Here is a 14,652-nt window from a genome sequence, read left to right as displayed (position 1 = left end):
CAAGACTTAACGAGCCTGTGAATATTATTGCTCTGTCAAGTTTTAATTTCTTTACATGTTTTACTGCAGACAGTACTGCATAGGCTTCTGCAGTGAAGCTATTTGTTAGGGGGTTCAATACATCAGATTTAGAAAAAGAGGGAGCAACAGCAGCGTATGCTAGATCAAAGTTCTGCTTCCTAGAGTTACTAGAATTTAACTTTCTCTTTCAGTTGCAACAAATTTCATTCAAGATGCCCCAGTTGATCTATTAAAAAAGCATTTCTGCATTTTATATGGATTTGAATAGAGAAATTGAAGTTGCACACAATAAAGCTTCCTCTCAAGCCCTGTTTATTGGCAAACAGCATTCGAGTACTGATAATAAAAGCACTGCATTTGAACATGTGCTCTGAAACCATTCGTGTTTATGAGCACTAACGGGAGACATGAAACTGAGACTGTGAGGTTGCATAAACATTATTATGTGTAATAGGGTGCACTACAAGCAGCACTGCTTTAGGGAAGGAAACAATGTCTAACAAAAGTTTACTGCTCCCTTTCAAGGACCACGAGTGAAAGAAATGTCTCGCATGCAGTAACCATCTTTGCTATTACTTACCAGCAAGCTGACAAATGGAGAGATTATGCCGCCAATTCTTGCTGCAACGGAAACAATGCCCATTCCAACATTCCTAGAGAAGAAAAGGAATCGAGTGAGCAGACGCCACCTTTCTGAACATACTTGAAAGAACCTTGTGAAGAGCTCATGACCACTGCTAATAAAGCTGCACACTAGTTGGATAGTATACACAAGAACAAAAGAACCTCTTAATCATTCCCATCAGCAATGAATGCCGAAACTATGGTTCTCAATGCCACTCAGGTCAGTGTGACATTATGAAATTTATGCAATTTGTTTCCAATTTGCATCTTTCTGTAAAGAAATTAAAGATCCACAATAGCTGCCATGTCAAGCCTTCCTTCACTATAGCACAAATTGTAATAATTTTCTTACTGGTAAACAACTAAATAGCACAGAACAGAGGCTCAGAACCACTTAATACGATCACAGGGTCAATAAGCACTGCACCCAACAGGTGTCCATTAAATCATCAACTGCATATACTAAGTTGAAGCATTTAACCTTGACCATTACTGTCTGCAAAGCACAAGCTGGTCTGGGAAGCTAGCAGACAGCAACATATAGTTGCATAGTTTCACAATTTACAGAGATGGAAAATACTAGGGCATGTGCAATTTTTCAATACAGCACACCCTTGGGCAAGATTCTGTAATTTTTTTTTGTCAATATCTTCTTTTTCACCTTTTATTACTGGCTCATGCACACTGTCACCTGTTGTTTATGGTGAAATTAGTCACTCAGCAGAACAGAAAGACGAACAAATGGAATCAAAAGAAGAGAATCACTACAGCACATATAATACAGAGCCTCTGGTTTGTTTCGCATACCACATGAACTGTTGAAGTTATAATTGTTCTAGAGAATACAGAGGCCAAAAAAACATGTGAAAAAAATAAAGAACCATGCATGAGGGTCACTACATCTATAACCAAAGTTCTCTGCACATCAAATTATACACTCAGGGTGGTGGCCGAAAGCACCCAAAGTGTCTTGCAAATATATGAAAGAACACAATTCAGGCTTATGGACACAAATCTGGAGTGTGTTATTAACTTGAAACAAAATGCAATGCATTTAGTTATACAGAAACAAGCACACAAGAATACGGTGGACTCGGGATAAAACTCGCTTAAAAGAAAATGCGGAATAAATGAAACGATGGTATTAGCTTTGGTTGACTGTCTATAGGCACAATGTTAAACTTAGGTTAAACAGAACCCATTTCTTGTGAACTAGTGTTAAATGGAACTTTAATCGAAACTACCATCTACTTCATCAATGTATGGAATACGCCAAGTGTTAGGAACATGTGAAATGATGCTATATAGAGTGAAGAATACACAATTCATCAGGCAGTTGCAGGATAGTTAATGCAAATTAACAATGTTGAGGTTACAACAGTGTTTCCATCATGACGACTTTGCTAGGCAAACAATGATCCCCGATGAGGAAAAGAGCACAAAGTCTAGGACCTTGCATTCAGGCTACCACTACTGCTTCAACTGCGATGCCAGGAATAAGAGACCTCAGATGACGCCCTCACTACCTGCTCTGAAGAGGCAGTTGAATAATTCATCTTGGTGGAGTTGGTGGTGAACTCCACCAGTTTGGTAATAATGAGGACATAAATATTAGTGCTCCAGTGCACGTTGCTGTTTCAATGTTTCAAACCAGACAGCAAGAGATGAAGTTGAAAGTCTGAAGTCAATTTTTATGTCCTTTGGTTAAATGAAACATTGGAAAAACAGAACCCTTTTTTTCTGTCCCTTCTAGTTCCATTTAAGTAGAGCATACTGTAAGTGCAAATTTAATTGGGCTATTCATCATCATCATCATCAGCAGCAGCCTATTTTATGTCCACTGCAGGGTGAAGGCCTCTCTCTGCTATCTCCACTTACCCCTGTCCTATGCTAACAGATTCCAACTAGTGCCCGCGAATTTCCTAATTTCATCACTCCGCCTAGTCTTATGCCGTCCTCGACTGCATTTCCCTTCTCTTTGTACCCATTCTGTAACCCTAATGGTCCAACGATTATCTAACCTGTGCATTACATGACCTGCCCAGCTCCATGACCCGTTTGCTCTCTGATCTAAACCGCTAGCGTCTTTCTGTCTCTTAATGTTATACCTAGCATTCTTCATTCTATCGCTCTTTGCGCGGCGCTTAACTTGCTCTCAAGCTCTTTGTCAATCTGCAAGTCTCTGCCCCATATGTCAGCACTGGTAAAGTGTGTGGGGATGCGCGACTCGCGCGTCCCCTGATATGTTGTTTTCTCGCATAGCTCCCGTCTCCTGTAATCCGGCTTCACCATGTGGCTTTACTCGGCAATCAGTATGCTTGCAGGGTAGTACGAGAGATGGCGTGAGTGTTGCTCTGCTAATGCTACCTAACGGCGGGGTTACTTGGGCACAAAAAGAATAAGGCTCTTCCTCTTTGGCTTGGGGTCGGCAAGCGGATGTTCTGCGCGTGCGCTGATCCATGCTTCTGCGAGACCGTCTCGTGAAGCCTACCCCGAAATGGACGAACAGAATTGTTCGAACGCACCACCGTTCGCGTGACCGTACGCGCAAACGACCAGGCATTGGTGTCCAGTATGGAGCGAACATATTCGCTCGTTATCCGGTCGCGGCGAGTCGGACTTCCGCGATTTGTCGTGCACCCATCGGCATGTTTTGTAGATAGCAACTCGGCTAGCAGGCAAGGGTCTATGAAAGGTGCAATAAATGCCCTTGTGATTGTTTGCAGTACTGTGTTGTCGTTCCTTTGTCTCAAGAGCATGGGTCAGAACCCCACATCTGGCGCCCAACGTGGGGCTCTTGAAGCATCGGACGATAGTTTTAACAGTTTTGCTTTGTTCGAGACTTTTGTTAGAACCGAAGCGTAGGGCTAGCGTGGATTTTGATCGCTAGCGTCGGCTGCGTGCTTTCTTGAGCGAGGCGACAGTGGCTGCAGTGTGTGAACTTTTCAACATGCTAGGCCTCTCCGCAAATGATTTTTTTTTTAAATGACATTCGTCGGTACGAGAGCCACGTGGTCTACACCCTGGGAGAGCGAGGCTTAGCGACCACGGAGCATTGGCAAGCCTGAAGCGTGTGAGTACGGAAGCCGGCAGAATACTATATATTCCGGCGGAATACCATATATCCGGAATACCATATATCCTGTCCACAAGTGAAGCTCTAAGCCGTATTCTGCGTTCATACAATGTTGAAGTGGCACACCATTCCAAACCAGAAACTACGACAATCACTCGTCAATGTTAAGGACAAATAAAAAAAAAGAAATACCAGGTGTTGTGTACGTTGTCCGATGCGCGGATTGTGACTACCGTGTATTGGCGAAACTGGCAACTTTGAAAGGCGTCTTAAACAGTACAATTATGATGTCAGAAACGAAAATGTGAAATCCAGTGCTTCGGCCGAGCATGCCGCTTAAAGCGGCCATGCAATCGACTGGGGGAAGGCACGTGTCCTTGCCAGAACAAAAGGGCTATTTTGATGCCTTTATCTTGAGTCACTCATGATTCAGACTACACCACACACTCTGAACAGAAGCAATGACAATCTGCCGTCAGTGTATGCGCGCTGCCTGCGTCACGTGTTCAAGACTATTTAAACGAGCTGTTCGAACACCTTTATTTATTTTACCTGTGAACAACGCTTCCACGTGGGAGCCGAAACGTCTTCTTTTCTTTTGAACTTCACTTTGGTCGGCGCAGTGCCCCCGGTTTTGTCTACTTTTTCACCATGTTCCATCCCGACCAAACGGGCTTCCAACAAACACTGAACTTCACCTTCCTTTTCAATGATAATGGTAAGCTTCCAGACACTAGAGGCTGACTGGCGATCCTGCACGCTTGTTCCCTTGCCCAGCTATTCACGATTATCTACCGTATTTACACGATTGCAAGTCGACCCCTTTTTTAAAATTTGAAAGTATGAAGTTGGGGGGGTCGACTTACAATCGAAACCAAAACATGGCCCCGCCAAAAAAAAGCGATACCAACGAGAGCTACAACGTAGTTACAATTTTATGTTTGCTCTATGGTCCTACCTGTATCTTTTCGCTATCCCGCGTGTTTGTTCGCTTTTCGGAAGGGTTTTTCAACATTTTTGAGAGTCTTACAGTGCATGCAACACTCATGGGGGGTGTCGATAGTTGATGGAAGCGCCGCTATTCCCATTTGCGGCGGCACCCTTAGAAAGGCGGCGCTTGCGGGGAGTATCGGTAGTTCATGGAAGAGCAGACACCGTTCACGGGTTTCTCTTTCTCTGTTTAAAGGCATTGGTTTGACCAACTTTTTGACGCGCTCCACTTGACTGCTGGCTACGTGCTACTTCTATGCTTCCCCAGTCGTCATGAGTGCTGCAGGCTCACTAATCTTTCGGCACTCGTTCACAGCAGTGTTCAAGAGGGCTGCCATCCTTTACGCCGAAGAAACAAATCACTGCGCAGCGGGCCTCAATTTCGATGTTTCTAAACGGGTGGTGCGAGAGTGGCAACTGCAGCGAAGCGAAATTTTCACCCTGTGGCGGCAAGTGAGAAATTTCCGACGTGCCGAAGTCTGGACGCTTTCCGGAGCTGTAGGCTAAGTTTGCGGCAGCATTGCTGAAATGCGTGATCGGCCCCTGCCAGTGAAGTGTGACGTGGTCATGAAACAAGCCCGGACCTTCGCCTTAATTTTAAAGTTCTGCTCCGCCGTGAGTACGAGTGGCTGGCGGCAGAAGAATGCGAAATTACGCCAACCGGACCTGTCAAATGAGCCTCCCTGACGGCTGCGTGTGGTTGGGTGCATTTGGCGCGGGCTGCTGTTCTGCAAGATGTCCTGGTGCGGTCGTTTGCCAAATTTGAAATTTCGCTGGACCACGACGCGCTGTGGGACCGCAGCAACGATGACGATGGCAGCACTAGTGAAGACGAGCAGTCCAGTGACCATGTCAGCTACTAATAAATTTTCGTTATCGAATGCGCCCTCGGGCTTTTTTTTTTTTTTTTCCGGTCAAGCGATATGGGGGGGGGGGGGGGTCATAGTACCTTGCTGGTGAAGCAGCGCACAAACACGGACACAGTGGAGACAAGCAGGAATAGACGACACTCGCTGCTGGGGGGGGTCGACTTACATTCGAGTCGACTTACAATCGTGTAAATATGGTATGTCTTCTGCATATTAACCTTCAGCCCCACTCTAAGACTCCCTCTGTTAAGGTCCTTGATCATTTGTTGTAACTTGTCTCCAGTGTTGCTGAACAGAACAACGTCATCGGCAAACTCTTTGTCTGCCGAGGCTGCCGAGATATGGCTGCTGAGATATGCTATATTGATCCTTACTCCTAAAAGCCTTCCCAGTTTAATAGCTTGAATACTTCTGCCAAGCACGCAGTGAATAGCATTGGAGAGATTGTGTCTCCCTGTTTGATCACTTTCTTTATAAGTATCTTCCTACTTTTCTCGTGTAGAATTAAGGTAGCTGTGGAATCTCTGTAGACATTTTCCAAGATATTGATGTAAGCGGTCTGTACTCCTTGATTACGTAACGCCGCTACGACTGCTGGTATATCTACTGAATCAAATGTATTTTTGTAATCTATGAAAGCCATATAGAGATGCTTATTGTACTCTGCCGATTTCTCGATTACCTGATAAATGACATGGATGTGATCCATTGTAGAGTATCCCTTCCTGAAGCCAGCTTGTTCCCTTGGTTGGCTAAAGACCAGTGTTGCCCTTATTTCAGTGGAGACTATTTTGGTGAATATTTTATGTAATACTGAGAGTAAGCTAATGGGCCTATAATTTACAATTCTTCAAGATCTCCCTTTTTGTGGATTAGCATACCGTAACAATCCGCGTATAATACGAACCCGCATTTAGTACGAGGTGAAATTTTTGGGACGCAAGATGCAAAAAAAAGAAAGTTTTATCCGCATATAATATGAGTTAGGAAAACTCGAGGAAAACATTTATTTAATTTGCACTCTGCACTTCAATCACTGTCTTCTTCAGCTGTGCTCTCTTCGGATAGTTCTTTGTCGGACATATCTTCCCACAAGTACTCATCTTCTGTGCCATCGAGCGCACTCAATATGCTGCACTTCTTGAATGCGCAACGCACAAGGTCTTCTGGTATGCTGGCCCATGCATCCACAATGCGTCCAGCCTTTCTCATGGCATCTCATGACCACATTTTTTGGCAGCTGCTCACCTTTAGGCATTGTCTTGCACCTGAAGACGACATAGGGCGGGAGCTTGTGTCCATCTGCCGTACACGACAACATGATGGTAACTTGCGTTTTCTGGTTGCCAGTGGATTGGACATAAACTTGTTTAGAGCCCTTTTTGTGCACGGTGAGGGGCGATGGCATGTCCAGATAAACCGGCGTTTGGTCAGCATTGCCGATTTGCCCTGGCTGGAAGTTCTTGGAGTTGCACAGTGAAATAATGTGACGCTGGAAAGCCACAAGCAGTTCTTCGAACGATTCGGGCAGCTTTTGCGAATTCGAAGTTCGGCGGCGTAAGGAAAATGCAGCATGGCACGTGTAGTGATAAATCCAGTGCTTGCTCGCTTTGAAGGCGGAGCTCAGTAGCACTTTTTCTCTTGCAAGCTCCTTAGCTTTTGCCTGCATAAGCTCCACGCTCGCAGCTAGATGTGCAGCTCGCTGTTGGCGTACGAACTCCGTCAGGGCGAGTTCGATTTCCGGGAATGTCCCACTCTTCAAACCGCGGAAGCTTTTTCCCGTTCCGCTGCACGAGAAAAGGACTTCCTTCTGTCGATACCACCCGCGAATGCTTCCCTCGTTGACGCCAAACTGCCTCCCGGCCGCACTGTTGCCGTAGTCCTGTGCGGCTAAAAATAATATTTCTCTTGAAAGCAGCCAAGTACTGTTTTCGTGGTCAGGACATCTTGGTCCTCCAATGCGGAATAAAAAAGATGCACTTTGTGAAGCGTGGTGTGCATGTGTGCTGCCACGGTGCGCACTCAACAATAAAGAAACGATGCTGTAGTCACACAGCAATAACGAAACCAAGCCATAGCCACGCAGCAATGATGAAGTCAAGCCACAGCCACGCAGCAATAATGAAACCAAAACTTCTAGACCAAATTTCTTACTGAAATTTTTGTTCGGATCCGCATATAGTAGAAGGCGAAAATTTGGGACGCTAATAATAGGAAAAAAAACCTCATATTATACATGGGTTTTTATGGCAATGTTTGCATTCTTTCAGTTTTCTGGGACCCTTGCAGTCGATAGATACTTCATATATATTTATATAGTCTATATCAATATAAAGAGCCACTTTGTGAGTGACAAGATCTGTTACCAGGACCTGCTGCAGGGGTCCTGTAAAAACCATGGTAATCCAAAGCTCAACACAGTGAGGAGTTGGGTTCAGCTCAATTAAAGCTCTGCAGGGATATCATGGCCTCGCCCAACAAGGGGTGCAAATACAGATGCGCAAATGTTCGAAACTTTCGAAGAATGAATTGAATATCTGACTATTCAATTTGTTCTTTGAATCCTATGGATAATATTTGTAAATACAAATACTGTTTACATAACTTTCAAATATTCCAAATCACCAACGGTGCATGATAATGCATAAAAGTGGACCAAAGGTGTCATAACTTTCAACCTGGTGGCCACAGCAGACATAAAACACAAGAAGTTACGTAATGCAGCACACTATGTCAATCAGGGAGCCAGACTTTCTCAGCTAAACCATTATCATTTGCACTTGCCAATGATTCATTAATAGGCAAATAAGCTCATTATTTGCTCCCAATGCTCCATTTATGCTTTTAGAAAACAACGCTTTATAACATGCAATGTGAGGACAGAAGCTTGCTAATGTGAATACACTAGGGTATGAAGATAATTTTATATTAATGGTAAAAATGACTGGTTCATTATCGAAAACTTTTCTAAACATAGTACATATTCAATATTTGATCTGATTCATATTTACTTATAGCACCATTCAATATGTACTTAATCCAGTCTAAAAAGTTATTATTTGCACACCTCTAGGTGCAAACACATGCAATGGCATCAAAAGTTCTGGCAGAGACTGTCCATGCTAACATGCCTAAGTAGGTAAGCATTGCTGCCAAATAAAAAAAATGAGAATGTATGAGAACTCACACGGATGCATTGAAACATAAAAACTAATTGGAACCAGAGCCATCCGTGCAAAGCATAAAACAGACAAATAGGTTACGGAGACTTGCAGAAGAAATTCGTGGACAAAAAAAGCCTGCTCGTCTTTAATGATGGCGACAACATGAATATGCTGCAATACACCCTTAAAACCCAGCATGGAATTGGCACTTGTCTGTGTGTTTGCGGTCTGTTCATTTTTAACGACTCTTCAATTCAGAAATAAGCTCTAGCTTGTAGCAAGAAGTAGGGCTGCTTTGTCCTTACCTCACAATAGTAGGCATGAGTTCAGCTGAGTAGACGTAGATCATGGCAAAGGACATTGAAATGCACATCTTGGCGCTGAGTGAGACAACGTCACGCACTGCAGTGCTGTAGTTTACTGCACAGAACAAAATCAGTGCACAGGCGCATGTAATTCAACGCTTTCAATGTAAACCTTGAAAAGATGGCATAATCCACATATCAAAGTCCATATAGAATGAATTAACTGTTGCAACATGAAAAAAGAAAACTATGTATAGCCGAACTTCCAACGTTTCAAAAATGAGCCATTATTGTCACCATAATCATCACTACATTTTCACGATAAAGTGAATAAAGTAACAGACATTCATTCCACCTAACCAGTTCATTAATGAATGTTAGCACATTACTCTCCTCGTTACATCACTAGAGACAATATAGACAATGAGAAGACAAGAATACCGTAGCAGCTCCTCCCACAAAAGCATGGGGTCCATGTTATCAATCCCTCTGTAATCCAGGGCTGCCATCATGCAAACAGCTCACTTTTCGAACGTTCGGTTTGGCTTCTACGTCACAAAGTAGGCTTTCCGTGAAATTTGTGAGAATGAGAGGCAGAGTACAGTCAACAGATGAGCGAGTGCAGTTCCAAAAGGTTGTGTTACTAATTTGGGCTTCCAATGCAGATGATACATTAACAACAGAATGTTTATCTGCGAAGTAAAAGTTATGCATGAATGTTAAAACAATATAATGTCCTCATTATTTTTCTTTGGCTGCTCGGTGGTACCGCACGCAGACAACACCGTTTATCGTCTGCTGCACGTCATATGCCACAACATGTTCACAGGTCAGGGTGTCTACCAAGTTGACATTTCCAAATTCCCTGATTTTTCCAGGTTTTCCCTGAGCACCTTGGCAAAATTCCCTGAATGAGCCAGAACTTTGTTTTATGTCAAGACAGGCTGACACCATGTTGCTAGTAAGCATGCTGAAACAAAAGAAATGACAATCCAATTTGAATAGTAAGAAGTAATATCTATTTTATTTAAAAACAAAACAGAAGGAAGGTGTTAGTAAAATGCACAGCGAAAGAAATGGTAAAACCCATTCCAAATTGAGTCGAACATATTCAAATACAAATGAAAAGGAGGTGCATACATGAGTAAATATTTTTGAATAGGAGATATTTCTATCAACTGATAGCAAGCTCATTGGTATGAGGCCTGAACTTTGTCACAATTAAGATTCTCTCTCGGCAGCTGGGAAGTCAACCTCAACTGTCCTGACATACTCTCAGCCCGTACACAACATCTCAGTGTTGGGTTTAACTGCTTTAAAGAGTTTGGGACACTTGCATCACGGCATCAGCTAACGCTGTTTTTTGAACTCAAGCTCCTTCAAAGAGGCGGCGGCACGCTTCCTTTCCCGTTAATTCCTTAGTGCGTCAGTCCTTTCGGTTCTCATCCTCCTTCTGCCACCCTTTCACCCCATGGACCATTTGAAGCATCCTCTTGGTCAGTTGTACAGACAACGTCCCATTTTTCGGACTCGCTAGGAGCCGCAAAAATATCCGAAAAATCTGGCTGTCCGAAAAAAAAAATGAATGCATGTCTTTAACTGCCCTTAAAGGCTAAAATTGCCACAAGCACGTCCGAAAAAACTCTTTAAGCCTGTCAGTACACTTATTAGGCATATCGGTGCTCGCACTTTGACATGAGACGAGGATGCACGCGTGTATAATTAAGGAATACACACTGTGTCCCGTGACAATTGCCCCTTCCCACCCTTGTTATGCTTCACCGCCTAGCACTACTGTACTGAGGCGAAACTAACTTTCGGTGACTGGCATTACGCAACGCGCTGTGCTCTGCGAGCTTCAAAGCCAATCGCGAGAATAACAAAGGCGGAGTCGGTGCCATTGCTGACAGCGGCAAATTCTTTAAGTGAAAAACACGGCACCGCACGGCAAGAAGCTTAATAGCGAACGTAGAAGCAGCTAGGCTTAACGTTGACGCGGTAATGGCTACGACTGCCAGCGGATATGCGTGCGAGTATGCCGGTTCAAGGCGGCGAGATAATCAAAATGGCGGCGGTTGTGGCTTTGATTAATGCCATTTCAGACCTGCAATCAGGGCAATATACATTGGCTATATGGAGTACGTGGTGGTGCCGCAAAGCCGTGCGAATTATCGGGCGTCTGGAAAATCTGTCAACTATTCTGGCAATACATCGTGCCGATGACACAGCTTCAACGATGATTCTTTGCGATTCCTCTGTTACTGGAGCCAGCATTAACACGACTTTCATTCCCTTTCACTAAAGTTACAGGTAATTTTCCCTGACAGAATCACAAATTCCCTGAGTTTTCCCTGAGTATTTCCAGACTATTCAAATTCCCTGAGAATTCCCGGTTTTCCCGGTTTTCCCGGTCGGTAGACACCCTGCAGGTCCATGCGCACTTTACGAGTGAGTTCTCGACAGTTAAGTGCTAGTTCTTGCTCGTGTAGAACGGTCAAGGCACCACATGCATGACCGATGCACTACCTTTCTGACGAGGAAACGATCGGCGACGTGCGGATGCCGTCATGCTGAACTAGTGAAACAAATGGCAAAGTGTGGCAGCTCATGAATTAGTTCAGGAAGTGCAGGTGAAGCGAATGGACCTCACAGCTTGTCCACTCTTCCATCCTGTCATCACATAAGAACGTTCACTCGGGCCCGCACACGTCTCAACACTAGCCTGCTTTTTGCTTTTACAGAATAATGATCATACCTGATGAAACAGGTGCTTGGCTAGGCTGAGACCTTGGAGCTAGTGCGCCTGGAATACGGCGACGTCATGAAAGAGCTGTCTTGGCTCTGGTTTCGACATCAGTTGTAAGCATAAAGCACTACCGCTGGCTTACCACTGTTATATATATCACTTCGGCCACTTCACGTATGGCATCGCTGACCGACTTCAATATTGATAATATCACATTGTGCTGATGGCGGAACTTGTTCCCAGAAAGATAAGTAACACTCAAATCACAACGAACACAATGAACACTGTCGTCGGTCGCCAAATCGAATGAAGGTCACTTGAGCCTGGTCACTTATGTATAGATGAGCCATAGAATCTTCCACATGTACTCGCACTGATGATGTCAATTCTACAATGTGCCAGAATTATCTGCTACCGGACCTACAAACTAATACACGGTGGGCTCGTATTTCAGGAAAGTACTACGGTTCTGCTGCATTCAAAAACCATGCCTTATTTGATAGCACGAGTGTACTGATTCGCGACAGCAGAAACGTGGGCCCAGCAAACACAAATGAAACTTGCATAGCACTACAGAATGGCGGCAACTTCAAGAAACTTCGAGTCCTGTAAGCATGTTTTGTGCCAAGGAAAACAGACACTTGCAAAAAGTAAAGCAACAGCGCACTGCCCAAGGACTTCGAACACTGACGGTTAGAAAAACTGGAGAGCTAAAAAGACCTTCTCCATCATGAGGCCACTGTCTCGTTGGCTACCAAGAGTGCCCATTAAGCGGGCACAGAAGTGGTGGTGTAATGAGTCTTCATATAGAAAAGCACGTCTCGCAGCACAGCCAACTCAGCTGGGGGAGAGACATCAAGAGAGAGGAGCAGCCATTACAAGCAAACACCAAGCGCACTGTGCCGCGGCCATTCATTCTAAAGGGAACAACAAAGCAAATGACCTTGTCGCCCGTTTCACTGCCAGCAGATTATGCGTTCGGTTTTCGAATGACTGACAGAAGTGCGACATGTGCGCATTCTGTAGTCCTGTCCCGCCGCAATGGCTGCCACTGACAAAAGCATGGGTCCGACGAATCACAAGAGGGCAACCGAACGTTTGTAAAAGCGAGTAGCTTGCTTGTGCCCTAGGAAGATAGTTTCCTTTTGGATCAAGCTGGTATGAAGAGGATGTGTCCCAGTAGCTTAGCAACTTGCAATTATGTATGCACAGCCAAGGTTGGCAGGTACAAGGACAGACAGGACTGTTCGCATAATCAAAACATACGCACTACTACAGACGATTACCTTTGAAAAGGGACTAAGAGGAATTACGCTGACTTTGCATCTAATGCCCTTCCCACCTATGTAAATTTCCTCCATCCCCAGCATAAACAGTATGTGATCAAGCACTAAAGCCGAGAACATATACCATGGCAGACGAGTTAATACCTCCATAGCATGAGGATTCTTTGAATTGCTACGACTGTCATTTTATTTTAGAAAGTTCAACTCGGCACATAACACTCGAGGGCAACAGCCCTGCACAAAGCACTTCCTTGGGAACACACCTATAGAGCATCACAAATAACAGACACACAAAGAACCTGCCAAGCAAATGCAATGCTGCGCAGCATGCAATGCAGGCAACAGCAGGTATTAAATGTGTTGTCATATGGTCGGAAAACAAAACACATTTCAACATTTCTCTGCGCATCGTCATTCCTGTCCTGGTCCCAGTCTAAAGCACTGCCCATTTTCAGGGGTCATCCCAAATCAAAGCAAAACAATAATGAATGAACGTGTGTGGTTTAGTGGCACAAGGGCCAGGTATGGCCAAAGAGCAAAAAGCAAAACAATACTCACACTGATCTGAAAACTGCATTGCAATGCTTGCCCCGCTGCCAATCAGCATCACAGCGCACAGCGAGCGCCGCCTGCCAACATAACTGAGCAGGAATGCTGACAACAGGTAACCCGGTAGCTCGATCAGGCCCGACAGGGCCGTGCTCATGTAAAGGTCGCCGCCTAGGCTGCTGGCAGCCATTGTCAGTGCGTAGTAGGTGATGCCATTTACTAACCTGAAGAATTAAAAGAAAAGCAAGGCAGTGTCATTTATTTACTGCCCTTCTTGAGACATAGAACAGCTGAACCGTGGCATATGAACATAACAAAATAATAAATATAGCGAAGTAAATAAAGAATTCTTTTTCTTAGTGTTAGCATGTAACAAATGTATCTTGGTAATGAATGTCAGATATAACAAAAGTACATTTGTGTTGCACGCGATTTCGTTACAGCAAGGTTTGAGAGAACAACAATTTGACAAGATGTGTTGAGCAGGAACACTCAAGTGGTGGTAGGTTCATCCACATCCACACAAATTAAAAACAAGGCCACAACGAAAACCTGAAAAGCCACTACACGTTTCTTAGAAAGAAACCTCACCAGCAGAAAAATTCATATTGGTCCAAATACTGAGCCTAGGGCAGCCACTCCTTTGGGAGTAATCCCTGCAGCAAGTGAACTAACCCCCAAGAGGCTAGCAGTCTGCAGCCTGAAGACAACTTGTTCGACAACCAAAAGCACTATAACACTGATTATACAAACTAATTATATCTTGATTAGTGAGGCCTTCCCTAGCTTAATAACTAAGAGATGTCACGAAAATCGTTTTCCAGCTGTCAGACATAGAATTACTTTAGCCTCTATAAATGTTTTGTTAGAGTCTTCGAAGTCTTCACGAGCCCTTGCCATTTTTTTAAACAAAGAAAACTAACAATATTATCAGGGACTTCTTTCCAGTTAAGAGGCTTGTTCAGAGCTATGTTTACACCAGTGTACCATGAGCAGAACTGATTAGCTAGGTCAGTTTGTTG

The 14,652-nt window shown here is 44.1% G+C and overlaps 1 protein-coding gene across 3 annotated transcripts in view; it reads right to left on the bottom strand.

Moving 5' to 3' along the window:
* Positions 1 to 14,652, bottom strand: part of LOC142582840 (solute carrier family 22 member 15-like) — a 66,513-nt gene that overhangs the window by 13,476 nt on the left and 38,385 nt on the right. For all 3 annotated transcript variants that reach the window (XM_075692914.1, XM_075692912.1, XM_075692913.1), the window contains exons 5-7: positions 13,640 to 13,854; positions 9,050 to 9,164; positions 602 to 674 (exon numbers count right to left, since the gene is read on the bottom strand). In XM_075692914.1, coding sequence (XP_075549029.1) covers positions 602 to 674; positions 9,050 to 9,164; positions 13,640 to 13,854 — 403 coding nt within the window. The remainder of the gene's footprint in view (positions 1 to 601; positions 675 to 9,049; positions 9,165 to 13,639; positions 13,855 to 14,652) is intronic.

The sequence above is a fragment of the Dermacentor variabilis genome, chromosome 5, assembly GCF_050947875.1.
Source record: "Dermacentor variabilis isolate Ectoservices chromosome 5, ASM5094787v1, whole genome shotgun sequence".
NCBI classification, from domain to species: Eukaryota; Metazoa; Arthropoda; class Arachnida; order Ixodida; family Ixodidae; genus Dermacentor; species Dermacentor variabilis.
This window is presented reverse-complemented; position numbering and strand designations above follow the sequence as displayed.